The sequence below is a fragment of the Cervus canadensis genome, chromosome 10 (assembly GCF_019320065.1).
Source record: "Cervus canadensis isolate Bull #8, Minnesota chromosome 10, ASM1932006v1, whole genome shotgun sequence".
Classification (NCBI taxonomy): Eukaryota; Metazoa; Chordata; class Mammalia; order Artiodactyla; family Cervidae; genus Cervus; species Cervus canadensis.
The window spans coordinates 53,210,024-53,233,546 of record NC_057395.1 but is presented as its reverse complement, the minus strand read 5'-3'; the positions used below and the strand labels follow the sequence as shown (position 1 = coordinate 53,233,546).

Genomic DNA, 23,523 nt, shown 5'->3' with positions numbered 1-23,523 from the left:
TGATGACGTCTGAAATCTGCGTCCGGGCTGCGACCTTGGGGCCCGTCCTGTGTCCTGGTGAGCTGCCAGTCTGGGCTATCCCCTAGCATCCCAAGATGATTGGTGCCCCAGTAGCCCCCAGGGGGACAGGTGCCAGTCAGATGGGGTCCTGAATGTCCAGGGGGTTGGTCTGCGGTTCACCGGCGGCCAGGTGGAGGCTGTGAGCTCCACTCTCCTCCGCCCGGGCAGTGCCCTCCAGCGGGACCACTGCAGAAATGTCTTTGAACTTCACTAAATTATTCATTCAATTCTCCCAAGTTCCTCGTGACCCAGGCACAGCCTGGGGGAGACCCAGGGCTCCAACCTGCCAGCTACACCCCTGACACACAGGTTCTGGAGAGGCATAGCTTGACCGTCAGTGGAGAAGGGATTCCTTGGGCCTGGGGAGGCTCCTTCCACCCAGATGTGGCTCCTGGGGGAGGGGCCACATTGTTCAGGCCCCACCTGGCATCTGGAGCCTAAGGGCTTGCAAGAATCCAGAGAGCAGAGGCAGCCCACCCCCGCATTACCACAGGGCCAGTGTTTCCCCGGAGTCTCAGGGGACACTGTGGTGGTCTCTGGTGCTCAGCCTTCAAGAGGAGGGGACACTAGGCCCCTTCGTCCATTGCCCTCCAACCTCCCCATGGTGTGAGGCAGAGGCTTTTGGGCTGTGGAGGGTCCCCTCCACCCCCGTTTCTCAGCCCCTCCCCTGCAAGGCACCACACTCCAGAGAGCCCCAGAGCTAGCCAGACAAGCGGTCCTCAGGGCCTCCAGAATCACCACGGCTGCCATGTCAGGGAGGTCCTACCTGTTACCATGCCCCAGAAGGATCCCCTGACTGTGAGCAGAGGGGAAATCAAGGGAGGTGTTGGGTAGGGAGCCCAGATCTGGGTCCCTCACAAAGTCTCAAGTCCACGGGCAACCTGGGGGCATCACCAGGCCAGCAAAGTGTCTGCCCAAGACCCAAGCACCCCTGCCAGGGAGACATCTGGGCTGCCTGGGGCCAAGGGTCCCTCACCCGAGGGGGACCTGCACCTGATTCTCCTCCACGGGGACCATGTCTAACCACTCCAACCCCAAGGCTCCTCGGGTGCATAATCTGGGCTTTGCCTAATGTGCCCAGAAGAGACCAAACCCAGCCCCTGCTCAGAACCCCCCCACTCCCCAGCTTGGGACCCCACCCCAAGCCACTCAGACACCCTCTGCTTGAACCCTGCCCCCGGCAGGTGAGGGTCACATGTTTGCTGACTCACCTCTGGGGTCAGAGAGAGCAAGCCTGTGGACCCAGGGGTGCCCCAGGCCAGGATCTGTGCCTGGGTCTCGGGGATCCCACAGGGATCAAGGGCTTTGGGAGCTAAGAGGGGCTGAGGGTGGCTGAGTGGCATGGTCTGGGGATAGTCAGGGTTGTTGGGACATTTGCTGAGAGCCATCAGCCGCACGTCCTTGTGGGAGGCCATCATATCGCCATGCTCCGGTTAAACTTTAATAAGACAGGCAGTGACACCGCCCTGCAGACAGACAGGCATTCACCAGTCCCCCGGGCAGGTCCCCAAGGGTCAGCAGCTCCTTCCAGGGCCATCTCATAGCAGACAGAGGATGGGGGGCAATCTGGTAAGTGGCATGACCCCATCGAGTTCAGGGAGTCCCAAGTCTGGGCCCCTAGATCATGCCGGCCAGCCAGGGTGGCAGGAAGAGGCCAGCAGTCCCAAGCAGGCAGACGATGATGAACACCCAGAGAAAGATGCGGTCGATGACCATGGCCACATACTTCCAGTCCTCTTTCACCTGCAGACAGACACACACGGTCACTTCCAGCTGCCTCCCTCAGGCCTCGCCACAGTAAGCAACTTCTAGAAGCTCTGTTCCTATTCTTGCCACCAGGGTCACCAAGGTTGCAGGCATACCTGTACTGAGGTAAGGGGTGCAGAGGGGATGCAGCGAAAACGGCTTTGTCTGAAGTCTGGGCTCAGAAACCCTGGGCTGCAGGTGTTAACGCTGTCTATGGGGGATGGCAGCAAAGTCACCGCGGGAAATGGGGTCCAGCATGGTGGCCTTACCAACTCCACCAGCCTGGCAGGTGCCTGAGCTCCCAGGAGGTAGCGATGGGACGCCTCTGAAGGAAGGCTAGGGTCCAGGCTGTGACACGGTGAAGTGTGCTCTGGGTTTTTGATAGTTGGTGGCACCATGGGAACCACCCGGCCCCCGCATTTACAGATGGAGCCAGTGAGGCTGGAGTCGGCGGGTACCCACAGCCCCTTGCAGTGCAAGTCAGGGGCCAGAGCATCCTGGACAGTGGTGGTGGGGGGTAGTTGACCTCCAGCAAGAAGCCCAGGGCAGTGCTCACAGCTGGCTGCCCTTCGCTCCTGCCTCCGCCCAGGGCGGGGCTCATGGCTGGCTGCCCAGGTGGCCTGAGCCCCTCATGGTCAATGGGTCGCTCAGGTCTGTCCCCAAAGCCCCTGAGGGTGAGGGTCACACATAATGCAGGCACAGCCCTGTGCTGTGAGCAGGCTCTGAGCCTGCAGCTGCTGGGTGGAGGGCTCCCCGGGGACAAGGGAGGGGACCCCGGGCTCGAGGTGGGGAACATGCTGAGCCCACCACCTGCAGCCACTCCCTGGACCCGACGAGGAAGGTGGCTGAACCGTCTGGGCTGTAGAGGGGACACAGAGGCCCAGAGGCAGGACAGGTCACATTACATGCCCACGCTGGGGGAGTGGGTCCCGACCCCACCTGGGGTGCCCCCAAGCAAAGCCTCAGGGAGGCCACAGGCGGGTCCTGGGTGGGCAGTTGTCGGCACTTGAGTGACAAGGAAGGAGGGGCACCTGGGCTCGGGCCAGCTGGACGCTAGCAGGTCCCACAGGCCTGGCCAAGGGCAGGCTCAGCCTCCTGTTTTGGGGGCCTTGAGAGAAAGAAAACTTTTCACTGCCGTTTTCTGCTCTGATGTTTAAAGTAATCGGCGGTACCGTGATGGTTTTAAGCCAAAGCTGAAAGGGCCAAGTTTATTCTCAGGTAACCAGAGCAAATGGGGTCACTTGTAAGTGAGGGAGCGACAGGACCCTCTGTTCCAGGAAGCAGCTGGTGGTGCTGCTGCATCCGAGCAGGAGCAGTCTTTCCAGCCACCCCCTCAGAGGTTGAAACCCTGCTCACAAAGCCGAACAGCCCCCATCCCAGGTTGGTTCCTCTGAAGTCGCTTTGCTTCCCAGAACCTGGGCACAATGCCAGAACCAGAACCAGGTCATGACAGCCGGGCCTGCGATGCGGATGGAGGGGGTCTGGGGACAAGGGGCTGGTCCTGCACTAAAAACCGCTGGGTGCCTCTGAGACCCTTCAAAGGCATCGATCTCTCAGCAGCCCCTCAGACCCGCATGTCAGAGCTCCTCAAGAACTGGGGAACACGACGGGCCCAGAGCCAGTGTCTCCTGGGTGGAACCTTCCAGAAACCCTCGGATGACTTCACAGCCCCTTGGGATTCAGGGGGCAGCTAGGAGGCTGGCTCGCTGTTGGGTGGGGTGGCCCAGCCACAAGACAGACAGTCCCCAAGGATCATGTGTGTCTGGGAAACATTCACGGGCTGTTCTCGAGGAGGCAGAGGAGGCAGAGGGGCAAGGAGGTAGGGGAGGGAACCGCAGTGTCTCGCCTGCCCACGGGCCTGCATTCCTGCAGGAGGAAGCTGATGTGGGGCAAGGTCACAGCCCAGGTTGAGCAGCCAGTACTGGCCAAGGAGACTGGGCGGTGCCCTCCCCCGCCCGCCTATGTGCTCCCCTGCTCCACCCCACCCAGGATCTGAACTGGGGCTTGGCCCTCAGCCTGGACCCACCCTTCCAGTCCCCGACTCCACAGGGCCCTGAATGTGACCCGTGTCTGAGCACCTGCCCTGCCCGCCCAGACCCCAGGCACCCTCTCTCTGGCCGGGCATGAGGGTGCTGGCCAGAGGGTCCTGTGTCCCAGGCCTGATTTCTCCTCTCCCTGTGCTAGGCCACAGAGGCCACTCAATCTCATCCCATCTCCTCTGAGCACCTCTCACCGCAGACCCTCCCTGGGGAGCCCACAGCAGAGTGGTGGGCACTTGAGGTCGAGGGAGGCGGTCACCAGGTGCGGATGGTGCTGGGGGCTGCCTAACACCCCACCTGCAGGCTCCTTGTGCCCTGAAGCCCAAAGGAGATGCCAGAGGTCCACTCTGCCACTGGGCCATCACGGGGGTACCTCCTGCCCCCAAGCTGATGGAGGCTCGGGGCACAGGAAACAGCAGGTTGGAGTCCTGGTTTCTAAGGCTTTCACCAGTCACCTCCTCCCTCAAAGTGGATGGGGTGGTGGGGCCCCACGACATGGACAGGACAGCGGGTCCCCCCCAGGTGGCCGTGGTGCGAACTTACCGAGAAGTCTGTGTCTTCCGCCTTCAGGTGGTCTGCGATGTACTGGACGCCCTCCACTGCCCGTGCCAGGGCCGGTGACAGAGGCAGAGGTGGCGCTCTGGTGCTGGGGGTCTTGAGCGTGGCATTTGGAGCCCCCGGCTCCTTCCTGCACTGGCATTTGCAGGGGGAGGCCTGGTCTGGGGGCGGGAGCTCGGCTGAGGGGGCCTTGGTCGGAGAGGAGGGGGAGCTATCTGCCAGGTGGGCGGCTGGTGAGGCAGCCTCCTCTCGCGGCCCGCAGTACTGGATGCTCCGGGACCGGCACCGCACGCCATCCTCCACTGCTTTGCTGGGGCTGGACACGTGCTGGACACTTAGGGACCGGGTCTTGGTGAGTCCCGGGGCCCGGGTGCTGGTGGGGGGACGGCAGGGCACAGGAGATGGGCAGGGGCTGGCCTTCTTGGCCTCTGAAGGCTGCAGAGTCGGCACCTGGTCCGAGGGCGTTGTGTGGGCTGGCGGGGGCTTGCTGGACTGGTCCACCCCACAGGTCAGGGACGGAGACCAGGCGGGCTCCCCCTGGGGCTCCGGCCAGAAGTGCGGAGCGCTGGCCGCCTTGTGCATGGACTCGATGAGCCGCCGGCAGTGGTCCTTGACCACGGATGGCCGCTTCATGAAGAGCAGGCGTGGCACGATGTCCAGGAAGACGCGGCGGACCCAGGCGGGCATGGTGTGTGTGCGCGGGGAGCGGTGATGCACGTTGAGCACGAAGACGGTGATGATGATGGAGAGCGTGACGAAGATCATGGTGAAGAGCAGGTACTCACCGATGAGTGGGATGACCAGCGAGGTGGATGGGATGATCTCGGTGATGAGCAGCAGGAAGACAGTGAGCGACAGCAGCACGGAGATGCAGAGGGTGATCTTCTCGCCGCACTCAGAGGGCAGGTAGAAGACGAGCACCGTGAGGCAGGAGATGAGTAGGCAGGGGATGATGAGGTTGATGGTGTAGAAGAGCGGCAGGCGCCGGATGATGAAGGCGTAGGTGATGTCCGAGTAGACCTCCGCGCAGCACTCATACTTGCGTGTGTTGTAGGTGCCCACGGCGTCCACAATGACCCACTCGCCGCTGTCCCAGAAGTCCAGCTGGTCCACGCGGCTGTGCATGCTCACCAGGTCGATCTTGGCCTTGTCGTAGGTCCAGGACCCGAACTTCATGGTGCAGTTCTGCTGGTCGAAGGGGAAGAAGGTGACGTCGATGCTGCAGGAGCTCTTGTAGATGGCTGGGGGTGTCCACTGCACCCGGCCGTCGTGGAAGAGGTGGGCCTTGGTCAGGTGGGTGACGGCAAAGTCCCCGTCCGCACTGGGCGGGAGAGAGAGGTGGTGGGTGAGGCACCTGACACCCGAGGTCCAGAGCTCTCATGCCTCTGCCCACTACACACACCCTCACTTCACAGTGAGGCCTCACCCGGGACCAGACAGCTCTGGGCTCATTGCTCATGGTGCCCATGTCCAGCTCATTGCTCACCTGCCCACCTTGCTGTTTCCCCTACCCTTGGGGGTGACACACCATGGAGACTGTCTCAGCAGCCCACACCACGCTTGACATCCAAGCTTGACCATGGTGATGACCACGATTATTTGGGGGCTAGAAGGGCCATCTATGCCACACTGGGGGCTCCAGATGCACTAGTGGCCCCAGGGCAGCACACAGAGTGCCTCGTTCCCTGCAGTCACCCTGGAGCTGGGTGGAAGTCTGACCTGTCTCACCACCTTCTCCTGCTCTAGGCTGGCATTTTCTCCCCCACAGATCCCTCCAAACTTAGAGGCAAGACCCCTCCCCTTCTTGCATAGGTGAAGACTCCGGGGCCCAACGAGGCAAAGACCAGGCCCCCCAGAGGGGGACATGGACTCCAGCCATCACATCCCAGGCCCTCGGCCCTCCTGCCTGTTCCTTGGCCTCGGGGCACCCTGTCCACAGACCTGGCAGGCAACAGAGCTAGAGGCTGCTGCCCTGGCCCAGGCCTGGGTCTCCCAGGGACAGCCACTGAAGATGCCCATGGTGAGGAGAGGGGCATGTTGATGCCATGGGGGACCTGGGGACACCTGCCCGCAGTCCACTGAGAACACTGCCTGCCCCCAGAGTCAGCCAGTCTCTCCTCTGCTGCTGGAAGTGCCCAGTCCCCAGTCCGGGTCCCAAGCTCTTATTGCCTGAGTCAGGAGGGCCCTCTCTCAGCCTGTTTCCCCGCAAGGCCTGAGCTGCCCACACTGACCACGTGGGGCACCCACAGGCAAGTGAGGGAGCAGCTGTCCCGGGCTTCAGCTCTGAAATGCTGACAGGAGACCTCCTCTCCTCCCACCGTGGACAGCTCCACAGACACTAGTCTCCGAGCCCGTGTCTTCACGCTCCTGTGCTAAGGGCACTTCTACCCCAGGCAAGCCCCTCACTTTGCATGTGGGACTCTGGGACCCAGCCGCCCAGGGCAACCCCAGGAAAAAGAAGCTTTCCCAAGGGAAGCTGTCACCACCCCCACCTCCCTACCACCCCCACCCCGCCCCCATCACTGCTCTAGGAAGTCCCACTCCTCCCCCACAGTGGGCTTCCCATGCCAGGGGACAAAGCAGCCCCCAGAAGCTGGGCCAGCAAGCCCAGGGGGAGTGCTCATTGGGACAGCTTGTGGGGAAGAGGGGTCACCCCGGCCAGTCAGATTCCTGCTCTAGGCCAAAGATGCCGTCCACGTGAGCCCCTCTGCCTGACAGGCCAGTGGAGGGAAGCCCCCGTGGACAACATGGCCTCACATGCACTCCCCCCAGCGTTGAAGGGGTACCCCAAAGCTCTCAGAAAAGCCACCCTCAACCCTTCCCCTTGCCCAGCAGCCTGCGCTGACCACTGGGCCACACGCAAGTGCACATGGGCCTGATCCCTGGAAACAGGCCTCCCCAGTGGCCAACATCACCACCAGCCCTGGGGTCCATCCTTGCCCACACCCAACCGCCTCCAAAGAGGGCCTTGGTGCCAGCCTCCATCCCCAAGGGAAGCTAGGGGTCCAACCCGCTACCTCTGGGTCTCGGTAGGGAGTCTAGAGAGGGAAGGGGCTGGGCTGCCATCCTGGGGGCTGTATGCCTCCCAGACCCGCTTATTGGGCTCAGTTGAGCAGTCGCAGAGCACGATGCTCCCCTGGGTCCCAGGGTCCTGACCATGGTCCCTGTGTTTTGGGTCAGAGAGGTTCAGGCAGATTCAGTGCTGGGTCCCCTGGGGCAGGGGGCTGAGGGAGCTGAGTGGGGACCCCGGGGGGCCTTAGGGGGCCTGGAGGACTCCAGGGCTCAGGGTCTGACTGGGCAGCTTGCAGAGGGAAAACAGAGAGCCTGCCCCACCTCCCACTCTCCAAGCTGCCCCCCTTAATGCATCCCTAAAACCCTCTCCTCCATGTGCGGCTGCTCTCCCCGCTGCCATTACTGGAATCAATTAAGCTGCAAGTGGAGCCCAGTCTTTCTTAATCAAATAGCATTTGTAGGTCAGGCCCGACCCCGGGGCCCAGGAGGGCTTTTGTGCAGAAGCACCAGGGTCTGGGTGGGAGGGCAGGGGGCTGTGGGCAGGGGGACCAAGTGCTGCCATTGGCTGTGTTCGTCAGTGTTGTGGGGCCACGCCTCCCAGAGCCTGGGTCTTCCAGCATGGATTCAGCTCTGGGTGAGCTGGCCTGGCAATGACACAGCAGACAAGGGACATGAGAGGCTGTCAGGCTGCCCCGAGGTCAAGGACCCAGCCAAGGTCCCGGGAAAGGACAAGTTCAAGGAGGCCAGCCCTCTGGAGCCCACGTCTCACAGCAGTGCTCATAGCCCCCTGGCCCCCCAGCACAGAAACACCCTCCAGAGATGAGATTTCAGCTCAGCTTCCGCAGCCGGGACACACAGCCCTGACAGAGGCTTTGTTTGCGGAGTGTGATGAGCTGGGGTTTGGGGACTTTCGGTGATGTCTGTGCAGGGAGCTGTGAGCACAGATGGAGGGGCAGGGGAGGGCAGGGACAGGCAGGCTGTTCTGAGGCTCCCTCTCCACGCCCCGTACCCCGCTTTCTGCTCCAGGACTGGGTGACTAATGTGCAGGGGCCCAACCTCCCCAGACAGGGACTGATTCTGGAACTGACTCCAGACCAAGGGGGAACAACTGAAGGGCCTGTAGTCATCCTGGGAGGGGCTCTGACCCCTTCCTTGCCCCCCAAGAGACTGAAGCCCCAGGGCTGGCACGGGCAGGGAAGGAGCCCTCAGGCTCCTGCAGGCCCCCAGAGCCTCCATCTTGCCGCTTTGCCCGTCAATGGGCCTCAGAACCCTCTTTATCTCCGCCTCAGCCCTGGTTCAAGGGCTGAGCTGTCTGCCTCTTGCTAGCGCTGGCTTTGGCAGAGATTCCTGGCAGAGGCATGGCTGGGTGTGGCCCCACCCACTAAGGCCCCAGCTCACTTGTTGTACAGGACAATGTCTGGCCGCCAGATGAGCTCGGAGGGGATTCGGATGGAAGTCACGTTCTCATAGTCGGCGGGGTCCCAGTGCAGCTTATAGTCATGCCACTCCTGCGGGAGGAAAGGAAAGAGGGGGATCAGAAGAGAGGGGTAGGGAGAGGGTGGGGAGGGGGCAGCGAGGGCTCTCTCCCACTCACCTGCTTCACCCACACATTCGTCGTCATCATCTGGTTCTTCTCGTCCTAGGGCATAAATGAGAAGGCAGGTTGTGATCCCCTCTGGTTCAGGATACATCTATCTGGCCAAGCTTCCTTACCCACAAGGACGGGCCAGGGCCAAACATGGGGACTAGGTGACCTCAGGAAGGAGGGAGTGTCTCGCCCCTGGAGGCAAGCCCAGGATGGCAGGCCCAGAGGAGACTGAGGGCCACAGGGTAAGTCCCTGTGACCCTTCCAAGAAGGAAAGTGAGAACAGTGTCCAGACGACTTTATAGGTGGCCAGGCCTGGCCCCCTCCAGCTATGTAAGTGACGGTGTATGCGGCGCCCAGGGCTCCTGGATGCTGGAGGAGCTGCCCCCTTCCCAGCAGCCCATGCTGGTCCTGCCCACCTGCATCCCTCCCTCCCAGCTAGCCAGCCTGCCCCCTCTGTTACCCCTGAGCCACCCACTCACTAACCAAACTGCCCCTCCAGGCCTGGAGCCTCAGGACCTAGAGGTAGACAGGTGAGGGGCAAGAACAGGTGAGGTGGGAGCAGGACACCCGGCAGGCTCTTCCCCAGGCCACTGAGCAGCCACCTGCCAGGTGAGAAGGGCTGGGACACACACACCACTCACACACAACACACACACACACACTCACATGCACGCATACACACTGACACACACTCTCACACAATACACACTCACACACATACTTACACACACACTCACATACACACACACGCTCACATACAACACTCACATACATGCATACACACTGACACAAACATACACACTGACACACACTCTCACACAATACACACTCACATACATACTTACACACACACACACTCACTCACAACACTCACATGCATGCATACACACTGACACACACATACACACTGACACACTCACACAATACACACTCACACACATACACACACACACAACACTCACATGCACGCATACACACTGACACACACAATACACACACACATACACACACACAACACTCACATGCACGCATACACACTGACACACACACTCACACAATACACACACACACGTACTTACACACACACACTCACATACAACACTCACATGCACGCATACACACTGACACACACACTCTCACACAATACACACTCACACACATACACACACACTCACATACAACACTCACATGCATGCATACACACTGACACACACATACACACTGACACACTCACACAATACACACACATACTTACACACTCACATACAACACTCACATGCACGCATACACACTGACACACACACTCTCACACAATACACACTCACACACATACACACACACTCACATAAAACACTCACATGCATGCATACACACTGACACACACATACACACTGACACACTCACACAATACACACACACATACTTACACACTCACATACAGCACTCACATGCACGCATACACACTGACACACACATACACACTGACACACACTCTCACATACACACACAATACACACACACTTACACACACTCACACACATACTTACACATACTCACACACACACACTCCCTGCTCCCTCCACCCCTCTTCCCAGCCCTCCTTGTTCACTGGACACAGGCAGTCAGGCCCCAGCACAGGCTGGAGAAGAACACCAGGTTCTGTGCATGGACGTAGGGGTCCTCTTACCCCACCCTGAACCTCCAGGGACCATGCCATACCCAGCCCAGGCAGAGGGCAGCTGGGTTGGGGCTGGAGGGGGCTGGCTCCTTGCAAAAGGTTTGGGGTGGGACACTTGCTGCTGATGGAGGGTACTTCTCAGAGAGCAGGATGCCCACAGGGCCTGAGGGGCAGGGGCTGTTCCTCTGGGGAGGGTAGCCTGGACACAGGCTCTGGGGGGTTAGTACTTGAACCAGCCTCTCCACACTTTCTGATGGCCCAACTTTTTCCCTTGTCGGCTCTAGACCAGGGACACGCAGGTCGTCAGGACGACTGCTTAGGCCAAAGAAACCCGAGGATGGTCAAGAAGTGAAGCACCCAGTGCCCAGACCAGGGCCAGGGGCAGATGGTTATTCAAAGGCAAGGCCCGGGAGCCTCCCCTCCTGCCCCCCCAGGGGACAAGCCCTGGGTCGGCTGAGTCACGGGAGGGGACCACATCTCCTGCCACCCCAGGCTCTGCCCTTGGTCCTGATCTCCCTCGGGGCCACCCAGGACAGGCCGCCAGAGGACACTGAGGATAAGTGTGACCTGAGCGGGGCCCAGACACCACTCCAATGACCTCGACCTTGGCAATGCAGTCCTGCAATGGTGCTGCCCCCGCCACACATCCCTGCATTCCCCCGGAGGCAGCTGGCGTAGCTCTGCCCCATTCCCTGCCCCCAAATCAAGCTTCCAGGTGCCAGGTCTGGCCTCCTTCCCCTTGTGCCCACCCCTTACACACCCCCCTTGCAGCTGTCCACCCACACACCCCACCCGTATAAAGTGCCCTTCATACATTCGGGCACCTGAAACGTCAGCCCAGGGCCCAGAGGCACCCAGGGATTCCTAGCCTCCTCTGCAGGCGTGAACACACACACACACACACACACACCGGGGCACAAACCTGCAGCAAACACTACAGCCCTTCAAAGAGTGGGCAGGGAGGCAGCCCCTTCTACCAAAGGCCAGCACCCAGGACGGGCAAGGACGTATCATCAGCACACGTGTGTGCAGGAGTCCTTGGCCGACTCGGCTGCAGACAGCAGGCCTGGGAGCAGCTCCTGGCCAGCCCAGTGTTGCCATGGGGCCTCCGGCGGGTCCCTCACCAGGGTCTCGGGACTGGTGTGCTCCGGCTGTCTCTCCTGGGAAAAGTAGGGAGATGAAGGGGAGGAGGATGCTGTGATGTGGGAGTGGGGGAGATGCTGCAACATGGTGGCCAGGGGACAAGAAAATCCCAGGAGCTCAGGTAGGAGGCTGGGCCACAGTGCAGCTGACTCGGAACATGAAGCCACAGCCATCCTGGGAACAGTGTTTGCAAACGCAGTGGGTCGGAACCCCCGTCATCCTGAACTGCCTTCTGGCTGCACCCCAGCCAGGAGTACTTTACAGGAAGCATTTGAGGCTTGGTTCCAGGAGGCCTGAGAGCACAGGCCAGGATGGGGGACTGACCGGGTCTCTCTGCTAATGGGGCGCAAGCATGGCTCTTTCTGTCAGTGTGAACGTAGCCACAGCCCTCACCCCCCACCTCCCAAAGCCCTTCGGATGTGGCCGGCTCACTCATCCCATTCCACAAGTGAGAATACCGGGGCCCCAGGGGCCACTCAACACATCTGGCACAAGCCAGAAATGAGGGCCTCCAGGCTCCGAAGCTGGTGGCTGCCCCCTCACAGAGCTCGCTTGGGGTTGGGGTCCTGGCAGGGGCGTGGGGTGGGCATTTGGAGAGATCTACAGCCCCTAGCAGCTCCTCTTGGAACCCGAGCTGACTAGAAACCCCAGTCCAAACCCAGTCAGCGTCAGACCCCCTTGCAGCCAGCAAACCAGCTCCTGGAGGACTCCAGGCCAGGCCGGAGCCCACACTCCAAGGCCCTTTGGCTGCTGCCCCAGGATGTGCAGCCAACACGCAGTTAAACCTATAGGACGGGCCCCCACCCTGAATGGTCACTCCCGCCCCTCCAGAGCTGCAGCCACTCGGAGGCTGGACCTCGGCCTCCTCCCAATAGCCTCCTCGGTCCCCATCCAGGAAAGTAAACACACCTGACAAACAGCCTGTCTGACTCGCCAGGTTGCCCATTCCAGACAGGTTGGGGGGGCCTCCTGAGCAAGGTGAAGGTCAAGAGGTGCTGCCAGGGCACCATATGGCCCCACCCTGACCCACTCAGTACCAGGATTTACCCTAGACCCTGCACTGGCCCCACAGACAAGTTTTCTGCTCTCTGTCTCTGGCTGTCATAGCCCTGATCCCCTGCTGCAAATCTGGCCCTTTGAGCTTTTCTACGTGGAGAGGGAAGAATGGGCGGGGCCTGGGGGGGCATCGTATGGAACAGTCCTTGCCCCCCGAGTTGCTTAGGTGTATGTGCAGGACTCAAGCAGGGCTGGGACTCAAATGCAGCCCTCCCAGCTCATTCAGCCCCCTGCCCCCAGCCCCGGGGCCATCTCCAAGCCTGTCCCTCCCTGACACAGGTTGGCCCTGAGTTGCCGACCCCCATCCCATCCCCAGCACCTACCACGTCAATGAGCTGCGCGATGGACAGGCCGAAGTGGACAAGAACCACATCCGAGATGTTGGCCACGGGCCGGGACCACTTATTATAGCCAGAGAAGAGCTTCTTCAGCAGCCGCTCCTCTGCATGAGCCCGGGTCTCTGCGTGGCTGCTCACTGGGGGGACACGCGGGTGCGTGGCTCAGAGGCGGGGACGGTGGCCATCCAGGTTGTGCCCTTGGGCCTCCTGCCAGGCCACACTCAGCACCTGGGCTCCCTTCCAGCCCCTCAAAGCACATTCCTCCCTCCTACCTCAGGACCTTTGCACCTGTTGCCCTGCTTCCATGCACAGTTTCTCCTCTACCCCAGGGAAGGGAAGCCTTCTGAGTACCAGGTCCATCATCGTGGGAGGGTATCACTGATGTGATGAGTGCTGACTGGACGGCTCCCCATCAGACCGTGACTACAGGAGAGAGGGGCTCTATCTTGAGCTACTAGCACAGTCCTGAGCACTTTGTCTCAAAGCACAAAGTGGGGGTAACCTCAGGACAAGAGGGGGCAGGCCCAGGCAGGGAGAGAAGGACGGAGAGTGAGGGTTCGACCCCTGAGGGTTTCCTGTGGCTGCAGCAACTGCGAGCGATCATCCTGGAAGATCATCCTGGATGCATGAGTGACCTGGCACCCCGTGACTCTGGCACGCTGCATTCCTGGATGGTCTCTCCTCAATGACCAGGTCTGGAGGGAACCTGGGGAGGGGCTTCCTCATTCAGCCCAGCCCAGTGGCCAATCTGTGGTCTGACGGCTTCCCTGCCACTCTTGGGCACCTGTGCTGCGACCACTGCATCGTGGAGGGCATCTGAGGGCAGATGCAGGAGACCCTTGCAAGGACAGGAGACCCTTGCTTACCTGCTCCTCTCAACTCAGTCCTGCTCACCTGGGAGTTACAGCTGGACCCATGAGGGCATTCACAAATACGCCTGGGCTCAGTCCTAGACCCCCAGGACCTTCACTCCCAGCCCAGAGCCCCAGCCTGGTCCCTCAGACAGTACAGTGTCACTCCTTCCTCACTGGGGAGGCCAGAGGATTAAATTCCCTCCATGCACCCCTGAAATAGCAAGGTGGCTCCCCAGGGAATGGGGAGGAGCCGGGGTCTGGAACCTCGACAGTCCTAGTGAGCCTGGGGGAGCAGAAGTGGTTTGGGTGGGGCCCTACCAAGGGCAGAGACCAGCCCTCTGATTCCTTAGCCCCCAGGGGTGGAGGGTGGGCAGGCATGGTGCAGCCTGCAAGGAAACTGGGCAGAATGGATAAACGGGGGTGGGCCGCACCTCTCTCCATTCAAGTTGGAGCTTCTGGGTCCAGCTCTTGAAACAGCATCTCCCCCACACCCACCCCAATCCTTTTCTTCGAATTGCCGAACAGGTTAACTCTTTCTTCGCCTGGCTCCACCCGCGCCCGCAGGACAGTCTTTTGCGTCTGGGGGACGCGGGGGGGCGGGGGGAGGGGGAACCTCCGCGGCTGCCCCGTTGCGCGCACCCGCGGCTTGGGACCGCAGCCAGGAGCCTCCCTTCCTCTGGCTCCGGAGGTCCGAGGCCGCCCTGAACCGGGCGAAAGGGGGTCCTTCCAGCGCCCCGAAACTTACCAGGCAGGAGGCCGGCCCCCAGCAGCAGCAGCAGCAGCGGCGACAGCGGCGACGTCCCCGGGGCCCCGAGCTCCATGGCGCACAGAGCCGGCTCTAGATGCGGGCGGCTCCCGGCTCCGCCGCGCCCCTGCTCTGAGCTCCGCGCGCACCCAACTTCATGCCCCCCGCGCCGCGCGGGCCGCTCCGTCCTCAAAGCCTCGCTCGGTAGCTCCTCCCGGAGGGCGCGGCGGCAGCTACCGGGCCGGGATCACGGGCTGTGGGCTCAGCGGCGCGGCCCCGCCCGGACCTGCCCGCCTCCAGCCGGCGAGGAGGAGGGGGAGGAGGGAGCAGGAGGAGGGAGCAGGAGGGAGGGCGAGGACCGGGAGGAGAGGGGGAGGGGGATGCACCGCGAATCGAGACGGGGCGCGGGGGCTGAGGTCGGCCAGCGCCGGGGCAAAGTTTCCTTAGACCTCCCAGGGCCGGGCACGTGCCCGAGCCACGAGTGGGGGCCAGGCAATCGCTGCGTGCGTCTCAGGGATCCCGGCGCGGGCTGGTTTGCGGACCGCGAGACATCAACCCTCGCCCGGTCCCCAGCCCCGCGCCTCCACCGCCTGCCTGGAGGGAGGACGCGCCCCAGGTTCTCGGGCGCCAGGAGCGGCGCCCGGGCGGATGTGGTTAACTTCACCACCCCCGCTCCGCTGTGCAGTTTGGAAATCACAGGTCCCTAGTCGTCTTCCCCAACCAGGCGCTCAGGACAGAATCGCCCCCATCGGCCTGTCCCCCGCGGACCGGGAAGCGTTCCGAAGAGCTTCGACCCGGCAGCCGGCCTTTCTGGGGCGAGGAAAACCCTAACGTCCCCTCCCCAGACGAAGACGCTTCTTGCCGCCTCCAGGTCGGGCCCGGGCCGGGGTCTGCTGCCCCCGCCTCTGAACGGCCTACGGCCGGGTGGACTGCGCCGGCGAGAGGGCAGACCCCATCCCATGCGCAGTGGGCAGCGGCTGAGGGGCGGCTGTGGAGGGTCTCGGTTGAGACCCCAGCAGAGCAGTCCGCGGCGCCCCTGGACTGGTCTTGAACTACATCGGCCGCAACCGAGATGACCGGGTGTCACGCTCGATGACCTCGCAGGGGCTCCGCTCTTAGGTGGGTCGACGGGGCCGCCGGCCGAGCAGCAGGGTCTCAAAGGAGGGCCGGGAGGGGCCGCTTTGTGCGGCGGCGGAGCCACAGTCTGCGGCGCGCACACCGCGCTGCTCGGCAGAAATGCGAACCCCGCAGCCATCCGTGCGCAGCTCCTGGGGATCTGCGGCCGGCGCGGGCTGGGGGGAATCCAGCTCCCAAACCGAGACTTCGGTTCCGGTCGAGGATGAGGGCAGAGAAGGAGGGGCTGGAGCTGCCCCCGCGCTTCTCCCGCTTTGGCGCCCGGCCCTTGGGAGGACTGAATGATGGTCCCTGAGGCCCCTGGTCCCCGCCCCTCACAGACGATGCTCTGCAAGTAACAGGCTTGGTCCCAAGGTAGAGGCTTCAATCAGGGGAGGCCCCTGCCCCTCCGCATCCCCCAACTCCTGCCCCCTTCTAGCTGGTTTCCCTGTATTCCCTCTTCTCCTTCCTCCTTATCTCCCCTCCCCCATCTCCCCTCCCTTCCCCCATCTTCCCTCTCTCTCCTCCATCTCTCCTCCCCCTCCCCATTTCCCTCTCCCACTTTCCCTGCCCCTCCCCAAGCCCCCTTCCCCCTACTCTGGCCAAATGCTCTGAGGCCTCCAAGGTTCCCCACCCTGAGCGGTCTGTCCACTCTGGCTGGTGCCTACAGAGCTTTTGAAATGCCTGGTCCTGGGCAACGGCCAACCTCAACAGCGACGGTTGCTCCCTTACCCTGTCCACGGGCTCACTAGATGCTGGCCCAAGCCACTGAGACAGGTGGACGTGGCTCCCAGAGCATCCCTATGAGGTGGGTTCTTTTGTTATCTCTGTATCCCAGTGAGGAAATGAATGGACAGAGGGGTTGTGCCACACACCAAGGTGATGCAGTCAGCACCAGGGTTCCTACTGGGAGGTCTGGGTCTGCACCCTGGTCTCCCCCGGCCTCAGGCATAGTGTGTCCCAAAGCTGGCCTGTGCTCCTGCAAATTGGAGCTCCCCACAGTCTGCCCTTCAAGGGGCCTGCCCTCTGGGAGTCCTCCTGGACCGTGACTCCCCAGTGCATGGCCTTCCCTTGGATTCCCCGCAGACTCAGAGCCTGCTCCAGTTTGTGGCCTCTTTCCCTTTCCCCAGCCAGCTCTGTGCCAGGATCCAGAAAGTTCTCTAAGGTGAAGATCTGCCCTGAACTAGGAGCTGGGGAGCAGGCCCTGGAATGACTCTGGATATAGGGGCGGGGAGGGCAAACCTCCCCTTCACCTCTCCTGGACCTCTCTCCCCACTCACAGTAAACACTTGATCACATGAGGTTCAGAGCCTGGGAACCCCCTCACAGGGAGGGGACGAGCCCTGGTGTCTTCCTGGCGGCTCTCTGTCCATCCCTGCTGGCCGCTGTCTCAGGGCAGAAGTTTTCTGCTCCATGACCTTTTCTTGGTGGCAGAGGCCAACTGTGCTCCAGGTCCCTCCAAAGTCTCCTCCAACCACCTCAGCATCCCTGGGAAGCGGAGGTCAGCCTTCCCTCACCTGGCAACCTAGAAAGGTGAGGTAGGGATGGGATTTGCCTGTCTGATGAGATCCGGGTGCTCCTGGGAATGTTGGGTTGGAGTCAGGAGAGAGGGTGAACTGGGCCAATCTGTGAAGGCTTCCTGGAGGAAGGGGCACCCAGGAATGCAGCCCCTGGGACCGGGTATGTCCACTCATAGCTGGGAATCGCCTGGGGAGTTGGCTTAAGTTTCCAACCCTGGCACCCCACCCTCAGAGAGGACTCATCCTCGGCCAAGGCCCCACTCTCCATCTGTTGACAACCGTCTCCAGGCCACCCTGATACAGGAAGCCTGGGAATCAGAGATGACTGGGCCCAAGGACCAGGCAGAGGGTCAGGCCAGGCCCCCATGCAGCCTGGCATCCTGACCTGGTCCAGGTGCTACCCTTGCTGGGGGTGGGGCATGTCTGAGTAGGGAGCTAGGCCTGGGCCCTCTCAGGAGCCTACAGCCTCTCTCAGCCTGGTCAGCTCCGCGTCTTTTCCCTGCACCTTGGCCAGCTCACACAGTGCACAAAGAGGCTCTCTATGGCCATTCCCATGGGTGAGCACAGCCAGGGAACTCAGCTGAGGCCAGCAGGCCCATCCCTGCCCGTGCTGGAGGCCAGGGTGAGGTGCTGCCCATTGTCGGGGCCCTGGCAGGCCCAGTGGAGCGCCCACTGTGTGCCCACGCTCACACACATCTGTCCAACCTTGTTAGGCTTTCCCCATGGATTTGCTAATGCAGAGAGATTAATCGGGCCTAACTCATTAATTTGCAGGGCCCTCCCTCCCCACCTGCGCCCAGCTGGAAAGCACTTATTGCAGGAACCTAGTCATCATCCTATCGCTGAACTAGACTCTTACTCCAGGCCTCTAGCCCCTCCCTCCTGCTGCTCCTGAAAGTGCTGTTTCAAGGGAAAGGAAAACCCCCATTCACAAGCGGTAAGACCAGCTTTGGGGAACCGCCCGAGTCCTGCAGCAGGAATGGTGTTCTCTGAGGTGATCTCGGGCAGGGCCTGAGGGCAGGAACAATGCAGAACAGCCACCCCGAAGACTCCTCCCCACATGCTCCCCCAGCCAGTGCCAGGCCGCTGGATACAGTCTCCCTCTCTCCCTCCATTGCCCTCTCTGCCCTCCAACCTGTCCCAAGGACATTGCCATGGTAACCAGTTGTTGACATAAACAGAGGTTGGAATTAAAGGTGGGGTCTTAGGCTGGGTCGAGGGCTGAGAGAGATAGCAGGGAGGACCTGGGAGTGGACCAGAGGGGGTCCATCAGCCCCAGGCCCCATATGAGCCCAAGGGCAGTGCTGGGAGCCCAGCAGACCAGGAGGAGGGGTCCTGCCTATACATCCCCCCACTGGGGGATTTCCTCTCCAGCCTTTCAGCCAGGCTCACCCATAGGGGAGGCGATGGTCCACCCTGACACCAACCCCATCCCCCTTCACCTCCCAGGCCCACCCTGCTCCCTCCCTCTCTCTGGCCTTCTTCTCTCAGCACCACCCCCACACATAACCCAGCCATGGAGGTCCTTTGAGACCCAAATACCCCTGAGAGGGGCCACTTGACAGCACAGAGCTCCCCTTGGATGGATTTCTCACCCCACCTCCACTCTGCTCCGTGACTGTGCTTCCCTCTCTTCTTAGAACCTTCATTCCCCCACATCACATCTATGGGCCCCTCCCTGCTCCCTGCTGACCCCCCCACCAATAATGGAGGCTCTAGGCTTTGCACACACACACACACACACCTGGCACTTAGCAGGGCTGGTAAATGTGTTGAATGCATGGATGGATGGATGAGTGGGGAGTGGGTGTCTGGCAAGAGGGCGTGAGGGAGGCTGGGTCCACAGGGAGCCCCTGTGTGTCACTTGTCAACCCCACCCTGGCTGAACCCCACATATTCAGGCTGAGAGGATCCAGGTGTTCAGGGTTGGTCCTGGCATCCAAGAAGGTGCTGCCGGGAGGGAGGGATGGTAACCATGTTGGCTGAGGCAGAAGGAAGGATGCTGGGAGTTGGAGAGGGTTCAGAGACCTCCTGTCTCCTCATCCTTTCCCCATCTTTCATCAGAAATGAATCCGGAGTGAGACTAGTGGCCTTGCCTCCCTGGTCCTGGCAAGCCACCCTGCCCTCCCTCAGGTCAGAGGTCATGCCCACTCCTCACAGCCAGTCCTGAAGTGTGATCTCCCCCTGCCCCCACGCACAGGGAACCCTGCCCCAGGCTGGCCCTTGCACCATCTCTCTGGGCCTGTGAGGAAGATCCTGGCCTGGCCTGGGGATCGAATCCCCCAGCAGGAGCCCTGGTCCAGCACACATGAGAGTGAGTCCCTGAAGGAGGGGTGCAGTGTCCAGCCCACAGGTCACTCTAACTGCCACAGGGAAACGCGCAGCCTCCTGGCCTTGGTGGCATCCCTGTTGTCAGCACCACGGAGAGCTCCACTCCTGCTCCAGCCTTCCATGTGCCTGCTCCGTCCTGTCAGACTCTCTGTGACCCCATGAACTATGGTCCACCAGGCTCCTCTGTCTATGAGATGTTTCCGGGGAAGAATACTTGAGTAGGTATTCATTTCCTTCTCCAAGGGATCTTCCCAACCCAGGGATCGAACCTGTGTCTCCTGTTTTGGCAGGCAGATTCTTTACCACTGAACCACCTGGGAAGCCCCGCCTCAGTGGAGACCAAATGCCTCCCCTGAGTCTCCTGGGAGATAGCCTATCTCTGAGTCTCTGTCTTTGCCCATTTCTTTCAAAAACATTTGGAAAACCATCAAATGCAGGAGGAATGTGACAGAATCGGGGCCATTTCTCCAAAGGGGACACGCCCTCGTCTCTCCCCACCTGAACATGCTTCTGATCTCATGGGGGCCTTGGTCTGCAGTGGCTTGAAGCAGGGTTTCAGTTCCTGGCCAGAGACTGAAGTCAGGCTGCGGAAGAGAGAGCACTGAATCCTGGCCACTAGACCACCAGGGACAGTGGCTAGGGACAAGGCCCTGGCCTGTCATCTGTATAGAAATGAATTCCCACAGAGAGAGGGAAAGTAGGTAAAAAATAAAGTGTTTATTAGGAGGAAAAAGAGTATGTGTGGATAGACATGTGGGTGGACTCAGAAAGAGTCATGCCCTCAGGGTGGTTTGAATCACTTTTGTGGAGCACCTCTTTTGGGTTTTCTCTGGCCAATCATCTGCTGTTTCTGAGTCTGTATAGACCTCTGTTCAATTCTTGAGTTGGGAAGATCTTCTGGAGAAGAGATAGGCTACCTACACCAGTATTCTTGGGCTTTCCTGGTGGCTCAGTTGGTAAAGAATTCTCCTGCAATGTGGGAGACCTGGGCTCAATCCCGGGTTGGGAAGATCCCCTGGAGAAGGGAACGGCTACCCACTCCAGTATTCTGGCCTGGAGAATACAGTCCATGGGGTCGCAAAAAGTCAGACACGTCTGAATGACTTCCACTTCACTTTCAGTCTTAGGGTCCTCCCACATGTGCATGCATCTCTCAACCAAGATGGATTCTGGCGCAGAGGCCTATGGGTGGATTGACATCACTGACTATGGAGTGGCATTCCTCTCTTTTTGATCTCTGAGGAGCCTTTATTCTCATATGTATTTGGGAGGGTCTCCTTGAATTCAAGGAGTATGGGGGCTTTTATCTCTGATCTGGGCAGGGTTCAGCTCTCCTCGCTCCTGGTATCTTGGAGTGTCTGCCCACAGGGGATGAACTCCAGCTGTTCAGTCTGAGGCCTGTCTAGTTCCTGCCTCACTTCCAACCAGGCCCCTTAGAGAGACACCCCTGATGACCAGCCAGAGGCCACAGGGATCTTGGGAAGAGGGGTGGGAGAGAGGGCAGAAGGAGGCTGAAAGTCCTTGAAATCTAAGAAACATGGAATGTTTCCTGTCGGGGGAGGGATAGATGGTAGCACAGAGGAAGCAAAGACTGGCCCTCCTGAGACACTGGCAAGTCCTCCTCTGAGCTCTGGATTTAAGCCGGAACCTGCGGTGTGCAGCCAGGGCCAGTCATGCCAACAGGTGTCCTCCCTTCCAGTGCTCTGCAGGGCCCCCTTCTCCCTGAACCAACCTGGTAGGGGCTCAGCCCCGCTGCCCCACTCTCAGGAATCCCCCTGCCCCTCCCCCTGCCCCCACCATAACCAGGGTCCCCATGAGCTGGACTTCGCCCTCCAAAACCTTGAAGCATCTTTTCAGACCATATCGATCTTCTGCCTTTAGCTAGCCTCCAGTTTCACAGTTCCACGCCTGCCTGCCTCTCCACTAAGTAGTTAATTATCTACAAACATACTCCAGAGGAGGGTGGAGCACTCTGCAGGGTGAGGAAGCGGCTGGGAAGAAATGAGATTCCTGGGCCTGCATCTGCTCCCAAGTCTTCTGTTGGCCCAATAAGCATGACGGGCAGTTCAACTTCCCCTTCCCTCCACACCCCACAGCTGGCACCTCTCTGAGTCTCCATTTCCCCAGCTGTTAGGTGGGCGTGCTAACCGTCCCCACCCATGAGGCCATTGTAAAGATGAAGGGGGCAGGCCAGCTAGGCACTTGGTACCTGGCCCAGTGTCTGGCAAGCACTGAATTGCTACTGCTGAAAATGACCATTAAACAGGAATCGCCCTGTAGTCACCCTTCTCCAGGGAAGGCCCTTGTATTGACAACTAAGAGCTGGAAGCTGGGTGCAACTCAAGTACCTTCAGAGGCCAGGCAGGGGCCCATGGGCCAGGCCAGGTGTGGCAGACACCTGTGGGCCATGCCACCTGCCTGGGGGCTGCAGAGCATCCCAGGGACACCATGCCTGAGGACCTCTCCCCAGGTTCTGTTCCCTGCAGCCTGACCCATCCCAGGAACAGCAGGTGTTGGGACACACACTGGCCCTGAGCCAGTGGACACAGCAGACATTAGGAGAGGCAGTGAGTTTGGCTCTTTATGAAGAATTACATCCTGACAGGCTGCAGGCACAGAAAAGCCCTTTGTCCTGGCCAGCTGGCCACCTGCTAATGGGTCTCAGCCTGAAGGATGGATGCGGCTTCTGCCTGGGGGCAGAGGGTCATAGACTCCCTGGGAGGAGAGGGCAGGGGAGGCCAGAGGGTCATAGCCCCCTTGGGAGGAGGGGACAGGGTGAGTGTAGGGGAGGGCCACCCTGAGTCACTCTGGCAAGGACAGAGGGCAGGTCCAACAGGGACTTTGGGACTCTCCAAGGGGACCCTGGGTCCTCCTGGAAAGTTCTCCTCTTTCTCCTTGACTCCCAGGTCACCTTGCTCTCTCAGGCCCCAAACCTGGCCCTGCAGTTCCAGACAGAGCTTGGCCTGGGGTATAAGACCCCCTGGGGGTATAAGGCTCCACTGGGGTCTCCTCCAACACATGAGGCCTGGACCCCAAACTGCTGCTCCTCTTTGAGTTCCCACAGGCTGAGTGCAGCCCAACATGCGTGTCCCTGGGCCCCCTCGGGACCTCCCCTCTGTGAGGGTGCGTGCTCTGAGCCCAGCCCCGACTAGAAGGGGTCCTCCCCATCCAGATCTGAACCCCCTGATGTAGATGGCTGCCAGCATGTCCCAGGGGAGGCCCTGGGCAGGACATGGGTGAGCCCTGTCCAAGCCAGACTTGGCTGTGGCCCAGGGACCTCCAGGGTGTGGAGGAACCCTCCTGGAGGTGGAACTCAGGACTGGATTCTCAGAAACTGGCCCCACAGCCCCAAGGGAGGGGAGAGCAGCTAAGTTCCTGCCTCCTGCTGACTACCAGGCTTGACCAGCCAGACCAGGCAAGGGGAGCTGTTCCCTGTGGACTTGGGACAGAGCACAGGCTCCTTCCCCTATTTGCACCTCCACCCCCAGGCATGTGCCCTGGGGCTCCCATGTTCCAGGAGGCACATGTGAGCAGGGTCCAGACCCAGGCCTGCCCTGACCACAGGCCTTGGGCCGGCCCTCTGCCTCCCCACTTGAAAAGCAGGGTGCTGCCCCTCACCTCCCAGGCTGTCCTAACCAAGGGAAGCTCTTTGTTATGGTGAATGCCTGATTGGAGTGTCAGCCTGTCTGCCCAGGGTGTTCACCCTGACTGAGGCGGCCCCCTGCCCCCCAACTGAGACTAC

At 60.8% G+C, this 23,523-nt stretch overlaps 1 protein-coding gene across 4 annotated transcripts; it reads right to left on the bottom strand.

Annotated features, from left to right (window-relative positions):
* Positions 1 to 1,491: 1,491 nt before the first annotated feature.
* On the bottom strand, positions 1,492 to 15,476 carry CHRNA4 (cholinergic receptor nicotinic alpha 4 subunit). 4 transcript variants are annotated; one of them, XM_043480365.1, is made up of 6 exons: positions 14,818 to 15,475; positions 13,204 to 13,355; positions 9,010 to 9,054; positions 8,814 to 8,923; positions 4,389 to 5,724; positions 1,492 to 1,803 (listed from the first exon to the last, which is right to left on the bottom strand). In XM_043480365.1, the coding sequence occupies exons 1-6, from the start codon at positions 14,891 to 14,893 to the stop codon at positions 1,678 to 1,680; spliced, it is 1,845 nt and encodes a 614-aa protein (XP_043336300.1). In that variant the 5' UTR covers positions 14,894 to 15,475; the 3' UTR covers positions 1,492 to 1,677. The 4 variants fall into 4 exon arrangements, with proteins under 4 accessions (XP_043336300.1, XP_043336302.1, XP_043336301.1 ...); XM_043480367.1 differs by lacking the exon at positions 13,204 to 13,355 and having other exon boundaries at positions 14,818 to 15,476; XM_043480366.1 differs by lacking the exons at positions 13,204 to 13,355; positions 14,818 to 15,475 and adding an exon at positions 11,604 to 11,727.
* Between the last annotated feature and the right edge of the window lie 8,047 nt (positions 15,477 to 23,523).